The sequence below is a fragment of the Tauraco erythrolophus genome, chromosome 7, assembly GCF_009769465.1.
Source record: "Tauraco erythrolophus isolate bTauEry1 chromosome 7, bTauEry1.pri, whole genome shotgun sequence".
Taxonomy (NCBI): Eukaryota; Metazoa; Chordata; class Aves; order Musophagiformes; family Musophagidae; genus Tauraco; species Tauraco erythrolophus.
In genome coordinates, this window is record NC_141471.1 from 17,439,325 (window position 1) to 17,460,042 (window position 20,718).

The 20,718-nt window shown below is 47.1% G+C and overlaps 1 protein-coding gene across 1 annotated transcript; it reads right to left on the reverse strand.

Moving 5' to 3' along the window:
- Positions 1-232: 232 nt before the first annotated feature.
- Positions 233-10,413, reverse strand: JCAD (junctional cadherin 5 associated). Its single transcript, XM_009993037.2, is given in 3 exon segments — positions 233-354; positions 357-3,979; positions 10,115-10,413. Coding segments are annotated over 3 exon segments (4,044 nt in total).
- Between the last annotated feature and the right edge of the window lie 10,305 nt (positions 10,414-20,718).

Genomic DNA, 20,718 nt, shown 5'->3' on the forward strand with positions numbered 1-20,718 from the left:
ACTAGAGTGACTATCTTTGAACTCTGCTGTTTGAAGCTGGTCGTTCCCTGAAACACTTAGATCTAAGACCTCACGGAGCGCTCCAGTCTCTGTCAATGAGTTTCAGTATCACAAGTGAGTTTTACAGTAACTTTTCCTAAAATGGGATCAGAGAACATTCATGTTATCTCTTCCACAAGGAGAGGAAAGGGGGTGGCAACCAGATGGGGGTAGTACCACCTACAGTCTGTTACTATTTGAGCAGCGTTGTGTGGGCATATGCAAACCCATCATGCCCATTACATAAGGAAACGGCACACATTTGGTTCTCCCGTAATAGGGTCTTACCTAAAGAAAATTCTCTGTCGAACTTTTCTTGTCCGTTCCGCCTAAATATCTGTTTTCACTGAGAGAGATAACACGCTTGGAAACAGCCCCTGAGCTTGCCAGTTTGCTTCCTCTCTCCTCTTGTACCCTTGACAGCTTCTCCTCATCCACCTCCTCTCCCGAGTCTGCGCTCTTAATGCTCAGACGTCTCATCCGGGACACAGAGTCAACTTCTTTCATTCGTACTAAGCGATCCATGGCAGTCCGGCTTGGTGGAGAAGCAAGCTTGCCTTGGAGCGTCTCTATCACTTTCGAGGTGCTTCTCACTCTCTTTTCTGAATGCTGATGCACAGCTGACTTGCAAACCAAGTTTTGGTGCTCACCTTGGCTGGGACTTACCCGTTGTTCAAGAACTTGCTCCGTTACTGGTGTTTTAGTGCTGGCTTCCTGGTGAATGGCCTGGCGTTGCTCAGGGTATAAAGATCGGCCTCCTGCTCTGACAAAGAGAGAGCTCTCTGTCCAGCCACACTTTCGTCTGCCTTCGTAAGAACCTTCTTTTTTTCCTTCTTTGTCACTTACTGTTGTTCCCACTGATGGCTCAAAGTCCTGGGCACCGTTTGCAGGGCTAGTACCTGGGTGGGGCCCAACGCAGTCATCCGGAAGGAGAGACTCCACTGCTATATCTATGCCTAAAATTCTTGCAGCTCTTGCCTGCAATGACTCATTCACAGGGATTTCCACTGCATTTGCATTTGAGGGGTGATCAGAATTGTCAGCACCAGGTCCTGGGGCTACATCAAGTCCCACTGCTCTCAAGTCTGGCTCAGAGCGCCCTTGGCTCCTCTTCGTTAGTGACAAGCGTACTACCGAGCCTCTCTCTAATACCGTATCATTTGTGGGAGTTGCACCTTTGCTCAGTTTAACAAAGTCCAGGTAATTTTGGTCTTTGCTTATCTCCTGCAGGACAGGGTTATTGAAAGGATTACTGTGACACGAACTGCTTGAGCTACTGGACAAAACTCTCTTGAGAGGGACCACAAGAACTGGCTGCTTGCTTGTTCTGCTCTTGGCTTCCCCCGTCCTCATTTCTGTTATCAGACTTCCATCTGCTGGCCCGACTCCTTCACTGCTCCCTCCTGGCTGCAGGGAGCCTTGAGAGCCAACGCAGCCTGGCTCGTCACCATACTCCATCCCCACGCTCCAACTTTCAGACTTACTTTTAACTCTTCCTGACTTGAATACAGGCACCTCTGGCACAGCCGTCTCCGATTTCCCACTGTGTTTTGGCTCCTGGTTCGAGTTCTCATTTCTGGACATCCTCCTCTGTGTAAGGGCACCGGCCTGCAGAGAAGCCGCAGCACTTTCCAAATCTTCTTCACTACTCGTGCTCTCCTCCTGCCCTTGCAACTCCTTGTTAAAACTTTCTAGCTCACTTATTACATCCCAGGGACGGCGACTTACGGGCTTCAACAGGAACTGCCCAAACAGCTCTTTACTGTTGCAGGGAGCGCCTGCTTCTCCCTTAACTACATCTCCCCTGGATAGAAGGCCAGTTTCCCTCTCCTGGGCAGGCACAGGCTGGCTCTGGTGGCCTTTTGGGGAGGGGGCCTGAAGGACCGAGGTGGTGGTCCTGGAAAACGCACTGTTGCTAGACTGGCTGAGGTACATCTGACCCTTCATGCCGTAAGCGCTCTGTCCGCAGCTTCTCTCGTCAGAAGGTAATTCTGTGTGTTTTGACCCTATCATGGATGCTGTACATCCTGGGAGCTTTGGAGACAGCAGTTTGTTACTATTGTGCTGCTCAGGCTTTGTACCATGGAAAAACTGCAGGCTTTTAGGTTCTTCGGTGAAACTAGTCTGTGTCTGCTGGTCTTTGTACTGATCACCTGGCCAGGAGCCAGAGTATTTGAGCTCTCTGTGTTTTGCAGGCGGAATAAATCTGAGGTCATTCATTTGTTTGAACTCTTCTGGTCTCCACAGCTCTTGTTTTTGTAACTCGTTTTTATTGGTCATGCTTCCTGTAAGCGCTTGTAACTCCAAGTCTGTTGAAGACATACTTAAGAGACTTTGTTCTTGCAAAGCCCCATTGTTATCAAACCCATTCTTATCAGGGCTCTGGGTTATGTTGTTGTTCCTATCTGTATCTGGCAGATTGGATTCTGATTTAACTGGGATAGAGACCAAACAAAATATAGTTTCATTCATTTTTTTCTTTGAACTCTTTCTACTCTGCATCCCGGTTCCAGGTTCAAACTTTTTCACTTTTGTAACAGTCTCACAGGTGCTGTCCAGATGTGAATTTCTTACAGAAATTTTGCCTTTTGTGTACTCCGCGCTGGCTTCGTTAAGGGGGCTGTGATTAGTTGTTCTACAACTGTCTCTTTGGTCCGGCAAGGCACAATTTTCCTGATCTCGGATGGATGGTGCCAACCATCTGTTGCTATGGGTGGAGCCGTCGGAAGTTCTTTCTCCCTTTGCAGAATTGGACAAATTTGATGCATCCAAAAAGGCACTGTTGTACTGTATTTCAAGATCTCTCTCTTGCAAAGCACCAGAACTGAGACTACACACATTTTCAGTGTATTTAGCGTTGTCCTGCAGACCTTCTGGTGGTGCAATTTTAATATGTCGTATCCGAGGATCATCAAAGGGAATATACTGAACAGAACGCAGGTAGTCAGCGGGGCGCCTTGCATAGCTTTGCTTCCCATGAGGAAGATGGTTGTCTTTGCAAAGGTCCACCCCTGCTTCAAAAGTATTCATGGCTGATCGTTGGCAGGGGACAACCCGCTCTGCAGGACCCTGTTGATCGCTGCTGGCGTACGTGTCGTTGTTAGGCACTTCGTTGAGGGGATGCGGGGTCACGGTTTGGTGAGGTGGGGATTTGTAAGATGGAGGAGGTACGTAGACTGGGGGCTCCAAACCAGAGTCTGGAATGCAAGCATCTTGCCTTGGCTCATTAACTTTGGCTAGGTAGGAGATGGGTTCGTCTTTCTGGTAGTGGTCCTGAAAACCCATGGTTTCTGCAGGTGCCCTGGTCTGCCGCTGCAGTTCATAGGATGGAGGCTTAAGAGGTCTCCCGTACTTGGGTTTCACCAGGGGAAGAAAATGGCCTCCCGTTTCGTGGTGCTTGGCTGGTTCCACACTCAGCCTGTTTGGGGGATAGGAGGGGGCTTTATTTACGCAGAGCGAGTTGTTGCTGTTGCTCAGGGAGGGAATTTCCACACACCTCATGCTCTCCGGTGAAAGGACCCTCGGCAACGACTGCGATTTCCCCTTGTTGCGGGTGCTCAGTACGTTGTCTCCCAGGGTCAGTGAATACAGCTCTTGAAGTAGCTTCTCCCTGTCACCCTCAGACATTTGCCTCCCCACCTTTTTTGGCTGGTTCCAGCTTTCCATTCCCAGACTTTGCCATTTGCAGTCACCGGGCACTTCACAGCTCTCCTGCAAGCCGCTTCTTCTGACGTACCCTGTGCCTGTCCCCACCTTCAGCTGACCCTCCTTGGGGTGCCGGGGAGCCCCTGGAGCTGCAGCCAAGCCTTTCATTTCCACACCGCCTTTCTGGGAATAGCCCAGGAGCACACTGAAGTCCTGTCCTCGTCTTCTCCAGTAGGCAAGGTCTTTGTCAGTCTTGGGCTGGGAAGACCATGCTAATTGAGGCCTGTCATAAACCCTGAAAGAGAAACACAGTGTCACAGGCAGTTTGCACAGATGCCCTTTCTTTCCCTTGTGGGTAAGACTGTTAAGAGGTCAAATGTTGAGTTACGCCAATGGGGCTTATGTAATCTATTCGCAACTAGATGACTTTATGATTTTAATGAGAGGATTTAAAAGTCAGTCATTAACATGAGCAAAGTAAGGGACTGATGCTCTGCTGGCATGTTGTTAGCTATGCAAAGCTGTTAAGAGAAATGAATGCACACAGTTACGTGCTGTACAAACATGCACAGCCCTCCTCAGGGGACACCAGAAACCCAGAAAGGTTGTGTTGGACTTATTCCTGCACTTTGCTACATCAAGATCTATAGACGTCAAGTGGACTACCGTGGTACGCAAGTTTAATAGGAATCCAAAGCTAAAAAGCAGAAGTAAGGAGAACATGTAGGGGGCTATTTCATAAGATATATTCTATGAGAGGCATGATTTACATCCTAGTACAAGAGCTGAAATAAAACATGTCATTTCCAGTGTTGATTTCTGTTCATCTTTCAAAGGGAACGAATTTCTTCAAAGTGCTTTGGATGAAATGATACCTGCCACAACAATGGTGAGGTATCAGCACAGTTCTGAATAAGACGGAACCAGTGTTTGAAATCTAAAATACCTCAAATGAAGTAGAACACTGTTAAATAAAAGAGGAATTAACTCCAGCAATCTATTACTGAAATATGAAATACATTAGACATTTTACTGCGGATTAAAAATTCAGAACATAGATTTACACGAATAGAATAAGTTCTTTGTGTGCCCTGAACAGATTGTAAACTATTTAATATATTACTGCTGAACAAAATTGGTACCTTTCTATACAAATAATTAATCTACTTGAACTGTGTTCTGCTATTCTTGTACCGAAAGTGTCCAACAATATAACTGCCTTTACATTATGTAGCTGCCACCAGCATAAGACTGGAAAGAAAAATCAAAATTGACAGAAATAGGACAAGTAAGTAGATAGAACCCAAGAATTTCTTTCTCTTCCCTCCACCTCAAGGTATATGAAGAGTGTAATCTAGCTCTTTTTTACTAAAAACAACGATCGATTCAAGTAGCAGTTTGTGAAAACATAATACAATTCAAAATTCAGAATGAAAACTAAGCAATCCAGATGCACAGCAATTTTCTTGTATGTATGTTAACTTCATCCTATGACTATAAAAGTTTAAAAACCAAACCGGGACAAGGAGCATCTTGTTCATATTAATTCAAATGGATCAAGACTTAACATCTGGACAAAATGTTCTGCCTCTGAAGCACCAAGTACAGTTTGATCGCTGAACCCCAGGAAGTAACAGACGTCTTCATTAATCAGTGAGATATACCAGGACACCTCCTGTATTGGAAAGTTGATTGCTGTAACAACGAACATTTCCATGCCTCTCTGCATGTGGAAACATGCAGCTGAACAAATGCTGCCTTCTCCTGAGATTGTCAAAACTACCTTTTCATCTCATCCCCATGCTGCTATGGCACCATCTGTACCTGCGTTTACAAAACGAGGTGAGAAACAAGAGTCCAGCAACAGTGAGGAGGGAATGGACAGATTGTTCTTTCTGTTTGATTTTAACCATCATCGTAAAAGGGTCTACAGAAATTGCAGGAAGTACAGAGTCATAGATTCCAAGATCAGCAGAGACCGTTACGATTATTTAGTTTGACATCTAGCTCAACACAGGCCATCAGACTTCGCCGAAATGATTCCTGCTTCAGCGGTAGCATGTCTTTTAGAAAAGCATCTAAAAGTCTTGATCTTTAAATTTCCAGAGATGTTGTTGCAAAGCTTAATTCACCATTAAAAAAAATCCAAAGTAAACCCAAATTCTCATCCACCCAAACATAAAAACATTGGGGGAAGGAGGTATGGTGGACAATAACACTGAGATTTGCAACAATTGCAGCTAAAAGCACAGGAATGGAAAGGATTTAATAGGAAATGAGGAGTAGGGAAGGAAGCGTTACCCGACTCTTTCCTAGGAAACAACTAAAACAGAAGAGTTTTGTTGAGTTTGCTTTTTAAAAAAAACCAAAACCGAAGCTCAGACAGTAAGTAAAGTAAATTAGCCCTAAGATATAACAGCTCCAGTTACAGAAAGGATGTTCCTCCATTTATTAAAAGCTGTTCAAAAGATTAAATTTATTTTTAAAGATTAAAATATTAATAACTAGGTGAGTAACAAATTTCTCAGCATGACACAAACCACTGTGACCTGTACTGCGTCACCATTGCAATGTGAACATAGAAAAGACATTTAGAAGGAGGTATTTAGAGAATTTTAAACCTGACCTTTTCTATTATCTATTCACAAGGTAGAGAATATCAGTCTCTCCAGCTTCTAGCTTCAGATGCTAGTGGTGGTTACGCAGACAGCCTGTTTCCTGGGCCCCGCAAGCCTCTGGAGGGGATGGTCCTGTGCTGTGCACTGGGAAGGGGATGCTCCGCTACAGCCTCAGCAATGCTGCATCTCTGGATGGCAAATGCCCATCATGCTGCAGTCTCTATGTCCATGACATATTATCAATGAAGAGACCGCACAGTCCCTCGTAGCAGCAGCTCATCTCTGACCGTGCCACTATGCAATTCTGTCTCACTCTGTGGTGCAGCGGTACTGATGCACAAAGAAACGCACACCTGGATACAGCGGTTTGCAGTGCTTCACAGCTGGGAGGGGTTTCAAGGACGGAGCAGTCCCATGGGACCAAGGAGGTAGATTTTAACATTATGAACTCTTTTCTAACAGGCTTGCTTCTAACAAATTTCACATTTGCTGCCATAAAGTGTTTTGAATTGATTCTATCTAAAATTAATTCAATGAAAACCATTTAAAAAAAAAAAAAACAAACTATGGCTAGCTTTCTATGAATTTTAGGCCTTTGCAAGAAACAAGGCCATCGCTCCACCCTACACCAGCTGCATGACTGCATTTCACTGAGCTGCTGCTCTCAGAGCAATGGCTTGAAGCTGCCCAGTTCCCTCAGGGCAACGCTGGACCAACAGGACCTTGCACAACCCACAGAATGGGGCTAGCAGTGAAGGAGTATGACAAAGGCAATGAAGTCAAAACCTTGCAGAATGAGGCCACTGCAGGGCTATCTAGAAATACCATGGCAGCTCCTGCCCTTGTTTCTGGCTGCCAGCATGCAGGTGGTAGGTGTTAGGCACCCAGTAGCCCAGAGTGGGTGAGCCACAGGCACCAGGACAGACTTTGTGCCCAAGAAGGAGGCACTGTTAATAAATTGCCAGGATTTGTCAGCAAGGGGGAAAAATTTTCAGAGGGCTGTTCTGGACATTGGCAGCTTCTGTTCTATTTTGAGATCCTACCCTCACATACACTTTTCCAAGACTCAACACTGGGAAACACCAGCACACTTTTCTAATTTTTCCAGCAGCTCATCTCATTAATGGTGCTATCTATTTATCTCTAAATTTGCTAGCTACTACCAACATAGATCCTCCCACACAAATAGCTAAGCAAAGTACCTCTTCTCTCCACTCAGAAGAGAAGCAGGAGGCAGTTCATCTGTGAACCCTCCTATCTCTACCCATAGGGTCAGCTTTCCCATTTTCTTTGCGTCGCCTCCTCTTCCAAACCTTTACTGTGTGGCCTCCTGATGCTCAGTTAAGCAAGGACAACCAGGACAGCCCTCCCACAATCTGCTCCCCCATGCTTTGCCTGAAGAGCAACGGGATGGAGCAAAACATTGCTTCCTCACCCTGCCGGGGCGTCAAGCAGCAGCGGCGGGTGGTGTGATGTGCCCACATGCAGTTGCTATGAAGCCTCTCTCCTCCTCCTCCTCCTTCTCCTCAGCAAGGACTGATCAGCAGTGGCAGGAGATGGCTGCAGGAAAGCTGCAATACTCAAAGAGCAGTTTCTTCATGCTGGACCTTGCTGGGTGGCTGTCCCCTCTTCAGGCCTAAATGGTCCCCAGGTCTCTGCAGTGTGCAGTTCTCTCCCGGCCTGAGAACCAGGAACCTATTACTTATGACGGCGCCGAAACCAGACAGTGAGATCAAAATCCTGGGTGGATTTCACTATGGCCCACCGCAACAGGCCAAAACACCCCAAAGTGGGCCATCACAAAAATCTTTCAGTTTTAAAACAGCTCACACTTGCATGGCAGCCCCATCCCAGGGCAGGGGAGTGGGTCTGGAGGGAGACTGTCACCTTGGAGCTCGGCAGCCGAAACACAGAAGCTGCAGACGGCTGTCCCGCGTCTGTCCCAGAGAGCTCGCTCCTCCCGCCGGCACCCACAGGACAGTGGGACAGCGGCGGCTCTGCACCGGAGGCACGCTGCACACCCAGGGTGGGCAAGAAAGGGGCGGCTGATACAACGGCTCTCCCTTCTTCACAGCTCCTAGTGCCTTGTAAGAGTTCCCAATAGGCTCACGGAGAAACAGAGCTTGGTGTAACAATAATAGTAAGAAAAGATTTATATTTTTGTGAAAGTGCGACAAAACCATTTCCAGGGCCACATTTCATACTTTATGGGGAAAAGCCACTTTTTAAAACCAGGATATAATATTTAACTACGCTATAGACTGACAGGTTTCACCACTTGCATTTTGAGCTGTTAGAAAGAGACATTTGAACCACTAGAGAGCATTAGTTTGTATGTAGCCTACACCAGCAGTCACAGATGCCTCTGCCATGTCCGAGCCATGGGCAGCGGCATGAGCCTGCCCAGACAGCCCCGGTGGAGCGGAGGCAGGGTGGCAGCAGCCCCCCATGCCGCCAGGCCCCCACGCAGGCTCTGCCACACGGGGAGCGGAGCAGCAGCACTGCGGTCACCTCCGGCCTTGCACAGCCCTATCTTCTTACACCAGTTTTTCTCCACACTGTAAACTCTGCTCCAAGGCCAACTGTCACCTTCTTTGACACCCTCTCTTGCACGCTCTCTTCTGCTGCTTCAAAACCTTTTTCCCTTTCATCCTTTTTCAGCATCACTTCTCACTTTATTGTTGTCCAGTTTACTTCACCCAAAACACACCATGAAGGATCCTTCTTATTTAAAGACCTTTAAACCTATGTCGTCCCCTTCCTTCTCCAGAAGGAATAGTTCCACCTGTGGACCTTCACCGTGGCTGCCCCGGGACTGCTTTCCGTCTCTCGCTGCCTGTTATCCTAGCTGGCAGCCAGGAGCCATTCCTGCTGCAGGCAAGCAGGCTCACAAGGGAAAGAGATATGATGGGAAAGAGCGGACGAGGCCAGCAGTCAGGGGACACGTGCCTTCGCCACGTGTCACCAAAGGCCTTCATAAGAGGACAGGCTCCCAAGGTGACAGTGTTTTGCCCTGCTTTCAGTTTCAAGCCCGTTCGGCAGGAGGAAGGGGCTTTTCCTCATAAACCATCGTCATGCTTGGGCTGGATTCCAGTCCTGCTCGAGCCCCTTTCCTCTCCTCATCTGCAGCACTCAAATAGCCACAGAACAATGGCCGAGCCGCGGCGTGTACACACAGCTCTTCCTGCCCAGCCTGCCCCAGCCCCAGCGCGCACGTACGCCGTGTTCAGCGAGCCGCCGTTGTACAAGCACGTTTTATGGAGTGACGACAAGAGCTTCCACTGGTTTGGAGCTGTTTTAAAAAGAAATGCACAGGCACCTTCTCAGATTTACTCCATGAGAGGGGCCTTAAACAACCAAGAAAGTCGTTGGTGCATGTAGGAACACCGAGAGCTGCACACGCTGAATCCACAGCAAAACCCAGGGCGTCTACGAGGCAGAATAAGCTGCGCTCAGCTTTTTTAAAACTGAAGAAAAGGAAGAGCTTTCGCCCCTTTTTTTTAACTGTACTTGGACTAAGCTTTTGTAAGCCCATCAGAAAGGCCTTTCAGATACAGACCATATTAGTAAATGAAATTTTCCCACAGTTGGCCACTTCCCATCATCCCAATATTCTCAAAGGCCTCGCTCTAGTAGAAGGTGAATGGATGTGCCGCTGCTTCGCATGGATCTCCAGTGCATGGAAATGGTCACTAGTATGGGAGCAGGAAAGGATCACAGGAAGATGGTGTCAAGGGTTAGGGTCATGCTTAGTTATCTGTCAGGACCAAAAGGAAGAGAAAGCAAAGCCATGGCATGATGCTGAAACTTACCCCCCTTCTGAAGTATGAAAAGTGGACAAACCCTGAAAGTCATGGTGGTAACCAGGACCTGCTTGCCTTCCTTGGCTCCCATGGCTACTTTCAGTGCTGCTCGAGTTCGTTTTCACCAGAGGTTTCTTGCTGTATGCCCCTACTCTCGATTCTGCCTCAAATCCGTTCAGCGTTCTCTGAGCAGATCTATTCGCCACGATTTCACGCTGGTATCCATCATATCTGTTCTCATACGAAACAGGGGGATTTTTTGACAATTTGTATCCATGAGAAATCAGGAGGTCCTCGACACTGAACATATTGTGCAGGTTTCACTCACAGCCATGCCATCAGAAAGCTCTTTCCAGCAGGACCCATCACTGGAAAACAAAACCAGAAACAAACAGAAGGCTGCTTTAAACAAGGAAAGATATCTTTGATCAGCTGGTAGGCTGCTGAAGCTAGGAGTCTCATCCCCTGGCCTCAGTCTTCCACCCTTATAATAAAAGAGATGAAGCAAAGTGCATGCAGATGCTGATGAATCATGTGCTGACCTTCCCCAGACAATACACCTCCATGCACTCAGCCAAGCAGCAGATGCGGTGCTGCTGCTGACTCAGTCCGTTTCACTGAAGAATTCACTGGTGATTGCAGCTTTCAGATTTCACTAAGTGATTTCGAAAAAATCTTTGCACCGGAGGTAAGCCCACAGTTTGAGTCAGGCATTTCCTTAAAAAACAATTCTCCCCAGTCATGGAGAGGTGTGCTCTGTATTATGTTTTAAGTTGCTACAGGAGGGGGTGGATTACAGGGCAAGATGCCTCTCCCTACAGCTCTGCATATTCCAATTAAGAAAAAATGTTCACATGAACAAGGACAAAATATGCATGAGAACAAAAACGAATTATGCAACCACATAAGAAACCCAGGTAATATCATGCCATACCCCAGTTGAACAGTCCTTTTCACAGATTACTTTATTTTTGGCCTGCATGGGCCTGCTGGAAATCAGTAATCCTCAACTAGAATAACACAAAACCTGAGATTTCAAGTATATTGCTCTATTTTTACAGCACACTATCACTGCGTAAAATGACCAGAAACAACCTGAGATGCCTGTGTCTATTGTGTCTCAATGATTTCCAAGACATGGGACAGTCAGGATTTTTGTTCCCAGTGACAGCCCTCAATTCCGCACTGACTGCAGCAAACTGAATTAGCTGGCCGGAAACAATCTCTATTGTCTATATCATTCTCTCAGCTTGTTACGGCAATTACGGAACACACATTCTTCCAGAGTTTTAAAACAAGTGGAAGGTAATGATCTATTCTGTTGGTGGTGCACAACAACGGACCCATTCTGGTACATTCCTCCTTGCTTGAACTATGTTACCAGAAGAAAGAAAAAAAAATGTGGAGAAAGAAGAAGTGAAACACAGAAATAGATTTGTTATATAAAACATAAAATGCTCAAGATTATTTTCCCTGCATGAAGAGTTCACTTAACACATCTGGTGAGTGCTGTGTGTCCTTAGTAGTAGTAGGTCTAACTGAGGGACAGGAGCTTACCATTGGCAGCTGCTCGAAAGGAGACCGTCTCTGCAAAGACCACAAAAAGCAAGTGCATTTTCTACACTGGGCTCTAATGCTCTTCCTGGGCAAGAAGAAAGGGAGAACTTTGTTCACTGCTGTTTACAATAATTTACTTCAGATGGAGCAACTACTGAGAAGGCTGCTGTGCGTTTAATAGTACTAAATCTCTCCGGCTACATATACACAGAAGTTGACGGGTTGGCTTAGAATATAAACTAGTTTCTGCGGTGCAGCTCTCCATATATTATGGCCACTTTTTGCCTATCCAGTGCCCTATCCATTTTCTGCTCCCGCCCTGTCTCCTGGGTGCTCTGCAGACTGCGGAGCCAGTCTGGCCGGCCGCTCCGGCCCAGCCTGGTGTGCAGCTCCCAGGCACGCAGGGACCTTCCGGCCGCCTCTGCCCTTCACTGCTCGCAGCGGCCACGGCACTCGCCTGAGTGGGGAAAAACTCGCACAGTTTTTATGTAGAGCCACAATTTCACTGGTAACCTGGAAGGCTGCAGAAGTGGCTTGTCAGCCTGAGAGCCTGCTGAGCACTTAAACTGGTTTGTCTCCAGAGCTTAATGAATCTCTTCCCTTTTCACACATGTAACGCTACACACCCTTTGGAAACAGAGAAATAAAGCTCTGTGCTGAAGATATTTTAGGAGTATCCCTTGCTAGAACAGGACTCCAAATTCTCAGTAAGTGCTCTGAGTAAGTGAGCCAGCAGTACAAGCAGGCAGAAAAAAGGGAGGAGCGGGACCCTTCCCTCTTGGAAGGAAGGGAAGGCTTCATTGGTTATTTTTGAATGCTGACCTAAAAGGCTGATTTTCCATCCTCCCGCTGCCCTGGACCGTGCAAGGAGCCAGGTATCAGCAGAGCAAGGGGAACAGCTGGCTGCTAGAGCTGTTCAGCCTCTAACAAGAGAAAGATCCGATGTGACTACCATAAACAGCAGAAAGCCCATCGGAGTGCTCGCAGGTGCAAGGAAGAAATGTGCTTTTCCTGCTATTATTGTCAGGCTGGCTTGGAGTGCAGCTTAACCCCCTCCCTGCCGCCCGCTGCAGTGATGGGGCCATCAGAGAGGCAAAGGCAAATGGGCAACAAACCTCCAGCCCGTGGGGTTTACTCTGATCCTCCTTTTGGCACCGGTGGTGAGGAGCAACAGGGTGGAAATGCACTGTGAGGAACTGGTGCGACCGTCTCCTCCTACTCTGCAAATTTATCACGTGCGGAAGGGAAAACTCCGCGGTGCGATGGGCAGGGGGAAGGCCTGGCTGGGAGCGGGATGCTGTCACTGCGCCCATCACAACTCTGCAATGGGAACACACAAGGCAGAGAAGCCTGCACCCCTCTGCCTGCTGTGCTGCCCTTGGCTCCAAACCCCTCGATGAGCTCTCCTCAGACACACCACATGGAGAAATGCTCTGTGCCCATGGCACGAGCTCCCAAGAGCCGGCAGCAGTGGTGGCAGGTGGCCACTAGCCAGGATGCTGTCAGACACATGCCTCGAAGGGCTGCACTGTATTGCAGGGAGGTACCATCCCCCAGCAGCAGACATGGGCAGGGGAGCCGGAGGCTCTGCCTGAGCAAAGCCTGCAGGACATCAACCGTGTCAGCACCTAACATCCACAAAGACGCTGGCCAGTTTTCCAAACTCAGCTGTGGCGCTGGGATGCTCTTCCCACCCCCCCCTTAGATAAATAAATCTAGAAAATAAAATCAAAGGAATCAGATTGGCAGGAGCAACAAAACCACTGCTGCAGCGCTGTCTTGTAAAAAGTCTGCCAGACTGGGCCAAAGAGTAAAGGCTCTGCAGAGCTTTCAGTTTGAGGGAAGATCAACAATGCTGGAAAACAGTTTGTTTTTCCAGCGCTCATTTGTTTCATTTGCCAATGACATCAGTGCTTTCTGATAGGGTTTGCTTCCTGAGGATGCCTGCTATCTTGCCAGCGTTTCCGACTTGTCCCCGTCAGCCGGTATAACTCCACGTTACACTGGAAACAGGGGCCAAGTTTTTCTCTGGAAACTTCTCAACAGCACTCTCAGATGCAAAGAAACAAGCACAGGCTGAATGGCGGAAATCGGCATCAGCAAATCCCCCGTGTATACAGACTCAGCAGGGACCCGCAGCCTCAGCGAGTGGGACACGATGGGACCACCAGACAGAAAAGTCATCAGAGCACCTCATCTCGGGGTGCTCTATCCAAGAGTGAGGATCTCATTGCTGGCCCTGAGAAAAGCCCAAAGCACTCCCAAAAGACACCCTGAGGAAATCTGGTGCTAGAGTTTCCTCTAAGCTGCTTCTGGAGCCCATTCTCGCTGGGGAAAACGCACTGGTCTCTGTTGATGGTCTGCACTTGTCTGTAGGTTTGCTCAGTGGGAAGGGTTCCCAAGCCTTATCGTTTTGGGGAGGTACTATCACCACCTGCATGATGATCAGTACCAGTCATAATGAATGCCAACACTTGCAGCAGTGGCAGAAGCAGCTCTTACCCCATGCTCTGAAATGGCTTACGAGCCGCTGAATCCTCTCTGCATGGTGTTTAGAGCAGCCCACCGGCGTGCTCCTGTGGTTAGCCCTGCTTCCAGTGACTGTCCTGGCACAGCACCCACGTTTTGAGTGGGAGACTAAAAGTGACAGAGAATTTGGCCCTGGCTGCCCTCTTTTACATCTTTCCCACGCTCTGCTACTTGAAATGAAGAAGGTGACAACCGTTTAACTGTTCGAATATGACCCCTGAAAGTCTTTCTGGCACATGATTCACCCTGCCCATCTCCGCAGAACTATTTATAGCATTTTTGTAAGCGATTCTCTATGACTTTACAGAAAATATCGACGGAACGCGATTCATATTGCAAAATGAAGCATACAAACATCAAGAATTGCCAAAATCAAGGCACCCTGCGTGGACACACGAGTTGCCCCAGTCTGTAATTACATGACTTCAGGCTACTGAAGTCCACAGGACTCCCGCCTGGGCTGATGTGCAGGCTAGGTGATGCTAGTCCTCCTGGGTTTTATCTACAGCAGCTATCCAAACACTGTTCTGAAGACAGAGTTACTCACAGGCACCTGAATTACAAAGCGTATTGTCTAGATGGGTCACATATTCAACCAGCTTATCTTCGCTCATGTCTGGGTGACATTATTCCCATTTCATATCAGACATGTGCCAGACAGAAGTATTTATGCAGACAGACTAAAGTGAAAACAACTCTCTCCATTCTAGGTGCCCAGTCTGAAGCGCCTTCAACCTGATTTTTTAAAACACTTAGCCTTAGAAGTGAACTAGGTACATTCAAAGCAACTGCTGCAAGAAACTAGTGCCTCTGCACACCACTGCAAGTGTGGCAAGTCAGCTGTCCACACAATGAAGACATGGGATAAGTCAGAAAATTGGTTGCAGTAACTTGTCTACTGTGCTTTCCTCCATCCCTCTTGCCCATCTAATCCAGCACCAACACTTTTGTCCAGGCAGCCCACATCCCTCCCACCTCTGTTAGCTCCTCACTACCATGCACTCAGCATCTTTATTTCCCATCTCCCACACCCACCTGTCCTTGCCACCCCCCAGCATCCCTTCCCTGCCTTCCCGTCTCCTGGTCCCACCAGTCTGGCTGCTCTTCCCCCACAGCCGACCACCATGCCAGCTGGCCCACTCTGCCCTTCTGCAGCCTTACAGCTTCTCCTGACCAGTCCTTGGTTTACATCCATCCTTCCCCTCCTGATGACCAGCTTCTGTTCTGTCAGAAGAAGCACCTCTGTGCCTGCTCTCTACTCTCAGGTTCGAGACTGTGTCTCACCTTTACCCGGAAAAAGCAGGAGCCATCATTCCAAGGACAATCCAGCTCCATCGCCACAGTCCTGGGCAGGGGCACCGCACCGGAGCTGCACAGGCACGCTCTGTTCACACATCCGTTGGAATGGTTAGGACACAAACGCCATCCCAGCACAGGGCTGGGTCACGAGTAGGCTGCTCAGCACCACAGGCTGGGGGGTGCTTATGGATGGGAGGAAAAAATCTTCGGAAAACAGAGCAGCTAGAAACAGAGACAAGACTGGCGAGAACATGCGCAGACGTCTCCAAGCCTTGTCACCACAGATCCTGTTCCTGAACATGATGGCACTGCAGCTCTCAATCAAACAGCTGGAGGATTTCTTCCCCCCCCCCCCCCCCCCCCCCCCCTTTTAATGTGGGCAAAACAACATTCCTTCTCTCCTCCCTCCTCCTCCATAGTTTTCCTTGGAAAATGTCGAATTGGTTTAGTTGATGATATTAAAATAAACTTAGCCTGAGAGAGAGACACAACCTGAAAGTCTCAGATCAAGTGATAAAAGCCTGACAGACTACAGGAATAGAAAACAGGTTCTTGTAGTAGAAGTTTTAATACTAGATGGTACTACTTGCTCAGTCTAAATATAACCCTGAGCTACATCCCAGGAGAATATCTACGTCTTTGGCCATTGTAATCGCTCCTGCTTTCTCAATCTGGTTTTGCTTGTGTGTGTATGAGACAGCTTATCAAATACAAACACATTAAATGAGGCTTGTACCTTGATAATTTCATCTTTTTTGGGGGGACAATAAAGTCAGACGGGACTGTAAACAGCAGGCTGCAGAGCTGCTGTGCATGCAGCCGTCCCAGCGTGCTGTGCCCCTGCCCTCTGCTGCAGAAACAATCACCACCACCTTCACTGGCTTGCAGATACACGCTCCATGGGGAAACATAAAATTCATGTGCTTGAAGAGCCTTCAACGATGATGTTCACTATGATCAAATATTAGATATTTAATGCAAAGATAGGCTAGAACATGGGAAAACGAGGTTACAGAATATTAATGTAAACTGGATATATTCAAGTCGTCAGGGCTTAATTAAGCATAGGCTAAGAGTAAGGAAGGAGTAGGGAACTAGCCAGGGCAGCCTCTGAGCCATGAGTAAATACCTCCTAGAAATTCTCAAAGGATGGGCGAAGGGCAAACATATTATCTAACTTCAAACAAAAGGGGGAAGGAGACAGATCTAAGGTATCGTAGACCAAATGGCCTGGCTTGGATATGGACTCAGACAAATTATTGTTCAACCCACTTGTAAATACTTATAACAGGTGTCAATTTATCGCGGAGCGGGAGGGACTGAGTGTGTGATCCAGGAGTAGCAGCGGTGTTTCCAGCTCCCTGCTTTCTGCCCCACTCTGCAGCTGTGTCCACTCCCACACAATGAAGTCATGAGAAAACAGAAAACACAGGCTTTTCAAGAAGAAATTAAGTCTAATCAATTTAATTTTCTTCCTTGACGGAGTTGGGAGCATAGTGACTAGGGAGGAAAAAACAGCAGAAGTCGCACATTGGAACGAGGAAAGCTTTTGATGGATGCATGTAATAGTCTTATATGCAAACCAGGTGAATACAATTTAGGTATCATTTACTCTAGGTGGGTATACAAATGTTTCAAATCTGTACTCAAGGAACAGTTAGTAAATTCAATGTTAACCTGAAAAGACACATCAGGGCTCTGCCTGGGGTCTTGCTCTATTCCATATTTCCATTAATGACTTTTAAATTAGAATAAAGATTACAATTACAAATCTGTAGAGAGTGCTGCGAGCATTTCCAGGGATTACAATTAGAATAAAATCTGAATAAATTAGAGACCCAGTCTGAAATGAATGACTGAGATTCAATACAGGCAGGTGTAAAGCACCATGTTGAAGAAGACGGATGTAACGCAAAAGTGCAAAATGGGGTGGTATGGTGAAAGAGTCTCGGGGGCTAGAGACACAAAGAGAGAAGGCATGAAGAGAAGCACAGGGCTTGGTACACACAGGCGAATACGCTTAGCAATATACTAAGAGGAGCATCACATGTCAGGCTCTTTACTCCTCTCAGCCCTATACCACTTTCGGGCCCTACCTCAAGTGAGATGCTGCTCCCTGCCACTTGCTCACAAGAATTAAAAGTTCAGGAAGTGTGACCCCTTAAGAAGAGGGTACGAGAAGTGGGCTTGTTTAGTTGAAAGAAACGGGAGAAGGAATGAGGGTGAGAGAATGAGAGACGATAACAAGTTTCAAATATGTCAGGCTGCTAAAAGGCAGGGATAATCTTGTCCTGCTCCCTGCGGATGTGGAAAACTGAAGGGACTGGCTTAGCACGCAGCAAGGGAGATTTAGGTTAGATATTAAGAGGAACTGTCTAGCCATGATGATATTTAACCACTGGTTACACTGAGAGGCTGTGAATCTCCATCAACAGAGGTTTTCAATAACAGGCTACATGAAGATCTCTCAGGAGTAGTGCAGCTGAAGCAGATCCTGCCTCAGAACCAAGGGATTTGGGATGAAAACTAAACATTTTTACTTTTCTCCTCTTTCCTCCTGCAAAAAAAGGTATTGTTTTGTTGGCATGCCCCACACCTGGAGTTTCCAGACTTCAAATATTGAGTATTTCCCACCTTGATTGCTCAGTTATAGTTTGTTGGCCTGTTTCCTCTGGGGCTGCCTGGCTTTGTATGCTCACATGAACCTCCATGTACCTCTATGGTGAGCCACATAACAGCTGAGGAGGATCAGTGTACTGCTTTTTGGGAGTTGAAGTCTTCTGGGGATGTACAAAGAAGCAGGGTCAGAAGCACAACTCCCCAAGGTAATACATCGTACATGAGACTTTGTTTACCTGCCTGATGTTCTCTCCAACAAAATCAAAACCCTTCTGCACAAGATTCCCAGTCTTATATATAGCCACTTTACCTGAATTACAACGTGGCTTTGCCCCAATACTACTGTCCAAAGGAAGGTGAACACTTTATCACAAAACATCACCCATGGCCTGCCTTGCACTCCTCCTTCCTGAGATCCTCTGCGTTTAAGGGAAGAGTGAGGAGCGCCAGGGGCAGGCAGGCCTGGCAAGGTGGCAAGTGCCACTTAGCAGGAAGAGAAACTTTGCCTCTGCTCCAGGGATGGGGAGACTGAGACACACTCACACTGAAGAATCCCGCACAGAGGAGAGGTGGTAGATGACACAGTGGAGGCACAGGAGCAGAGTCTTAACCAGACGACTTGTATCAGATCATGGACACACACCAGACAAAGCTTCAAAAAAGTTCCCATTGCAGCCAACACCGAGGTCCCTCAGACTAGCCAACACTAGGGCTAAACGCATGATCATCCCTGGAGACGTTCAAGGCCAGGTTGGACGAGGCCCTGAGCAACCTGATCTAGTTGGAGATATCCCTGTTCCTTGCAGGGGGGTTGGACTAGATAACTTTTGAAGGTCCCTTCCAGCCCTAACCATTCTATGATTCTATGATTCTATCATCTCAGCTGGCTACATGGGAAGAAGATGTGCCAAAGTCATTACCAGAATATAAGCCAACTTTTTATTGGCTCCTCGCATCTTCCCAGGCCTGCATGTCTCTCCCATTCATCTCACAGAAATTAAAAAGAAATCTGTGAATTTGGGTGTTTAACCCTCATTACCTGTGGGCAGGAGGCTTCACATTTGTTCTCTAACACAGAGATTCACAGACAGTGAAAATTATAGCTCACATCCTCTTTGCATTCTTCGAGCAAAAAGTCTTCACTGAAATCCCTAAGGAACTGTGCCAGAGAATAAATTAATGATACAACGTGTCTGCCATAAAATTAGGAAGTGGAGAGGAGAAGAGGAGCGTGTTAAAGAGTTTATTTAACTCTAAGAAGGCAGTTATTTGTGCCTCGTATCTCACCAGTGCAAATGCATCAGCAGACCCACTGCAGCATGAAAGACAGTGCAGAGCATCTCCTGGGGGAGACCTTAACGAGTGACGGCTGCTCTCCAGGGGTTGCCAGCCCCATTTGTTAGGAGGTTTTGGGTCATATTTCAAAGTTTGCCTTCTCAGATTGGCCAAGAAAAGACTGTAGAGAGCTAGATTGTTGGGTTTTTTTAAGTAATGTGGGTGTTTGAGTACTGGGTTCACACAATGCTGAAATACATGTCTGATGGTGCATGAATGGGAGTTTATATCTGAAATACGGTTGATTTTTAAATCTGCCGTGGACCAATCCAGCCCCGACTGAGCGCTGATTTGCCAGGGCTCATAAGCATCCAAATAGAAGTAAACACATAAAAGGGAGAGAGGAAACGTCCAAGCATGCACAGATCCCGCTGCTCATTTTAGCTGGTTTTCAAAATGTCAACAGTTTGCTTCCACCGATGACAGAGCAGCACATTACTCCACTGAAATTGGTCCAGATTTTTTTCAGAGAAGGAGCGATTGTTAAAGAGCGCTCACTGCTACTCTGTGCTCCAGATATATCCACTCCTTCCCCCAATTGGCAGCATATGGTCTATTTCCTCAAATGACAGCTTTTGTTTGTCACAACAGGAAAAGAAAATAGTACATTTATTAAACAAAGTGTAATTAGCCAACTCGTTCCCTCCTAAAAAGGAACTGCAGAAGAGGCTATTTTTTAGGACTCAGATGAACGTTTCCATGCTGTTTACAACACTTTTGTACGAAGCGAACCACTCTGGTGAAACAAAGCACGTGGAACCACATTTGTTGCTCACATCTGAAAATCAAGATGTTAAGGACTAACCATCTCACCTAAAATACCTATGGGCAAAGTGCTAATAAGCTACTCCCATGCTAGGACTACATGGACAATTATTATCATTTGCATTTTTTTTTTAACAGAAAAGATCTCCCTCTGTACAAACCAAAAAAAAAAAAAATCTCAATAATAACTGTATTAAATCTATCGAAGTACAGATTTTTAATAAGGGATCCATCACATAGCTGAACTTCTTTGAGGTGACGGTGACACGACTTATAGAGCCTGGGCTCTATGATCAAAAGGATTACACACATTAGCATCCTACTAATCACAGCAGGACAGGCCGGCCTGTCAGGCCAGGACTCACGGAGGAGAGATGCGTAAACAGACACTTTCTCCTGCTCCCAAATGTGGCTGGGAGCAGAGGCACTCCAAAGTTGGTGCGGTCTTCTCCTCTTTCAAAGAGATAAGGATTGTGTCTGCTGGAGTAAATAAATTCTCAGCATAGTCT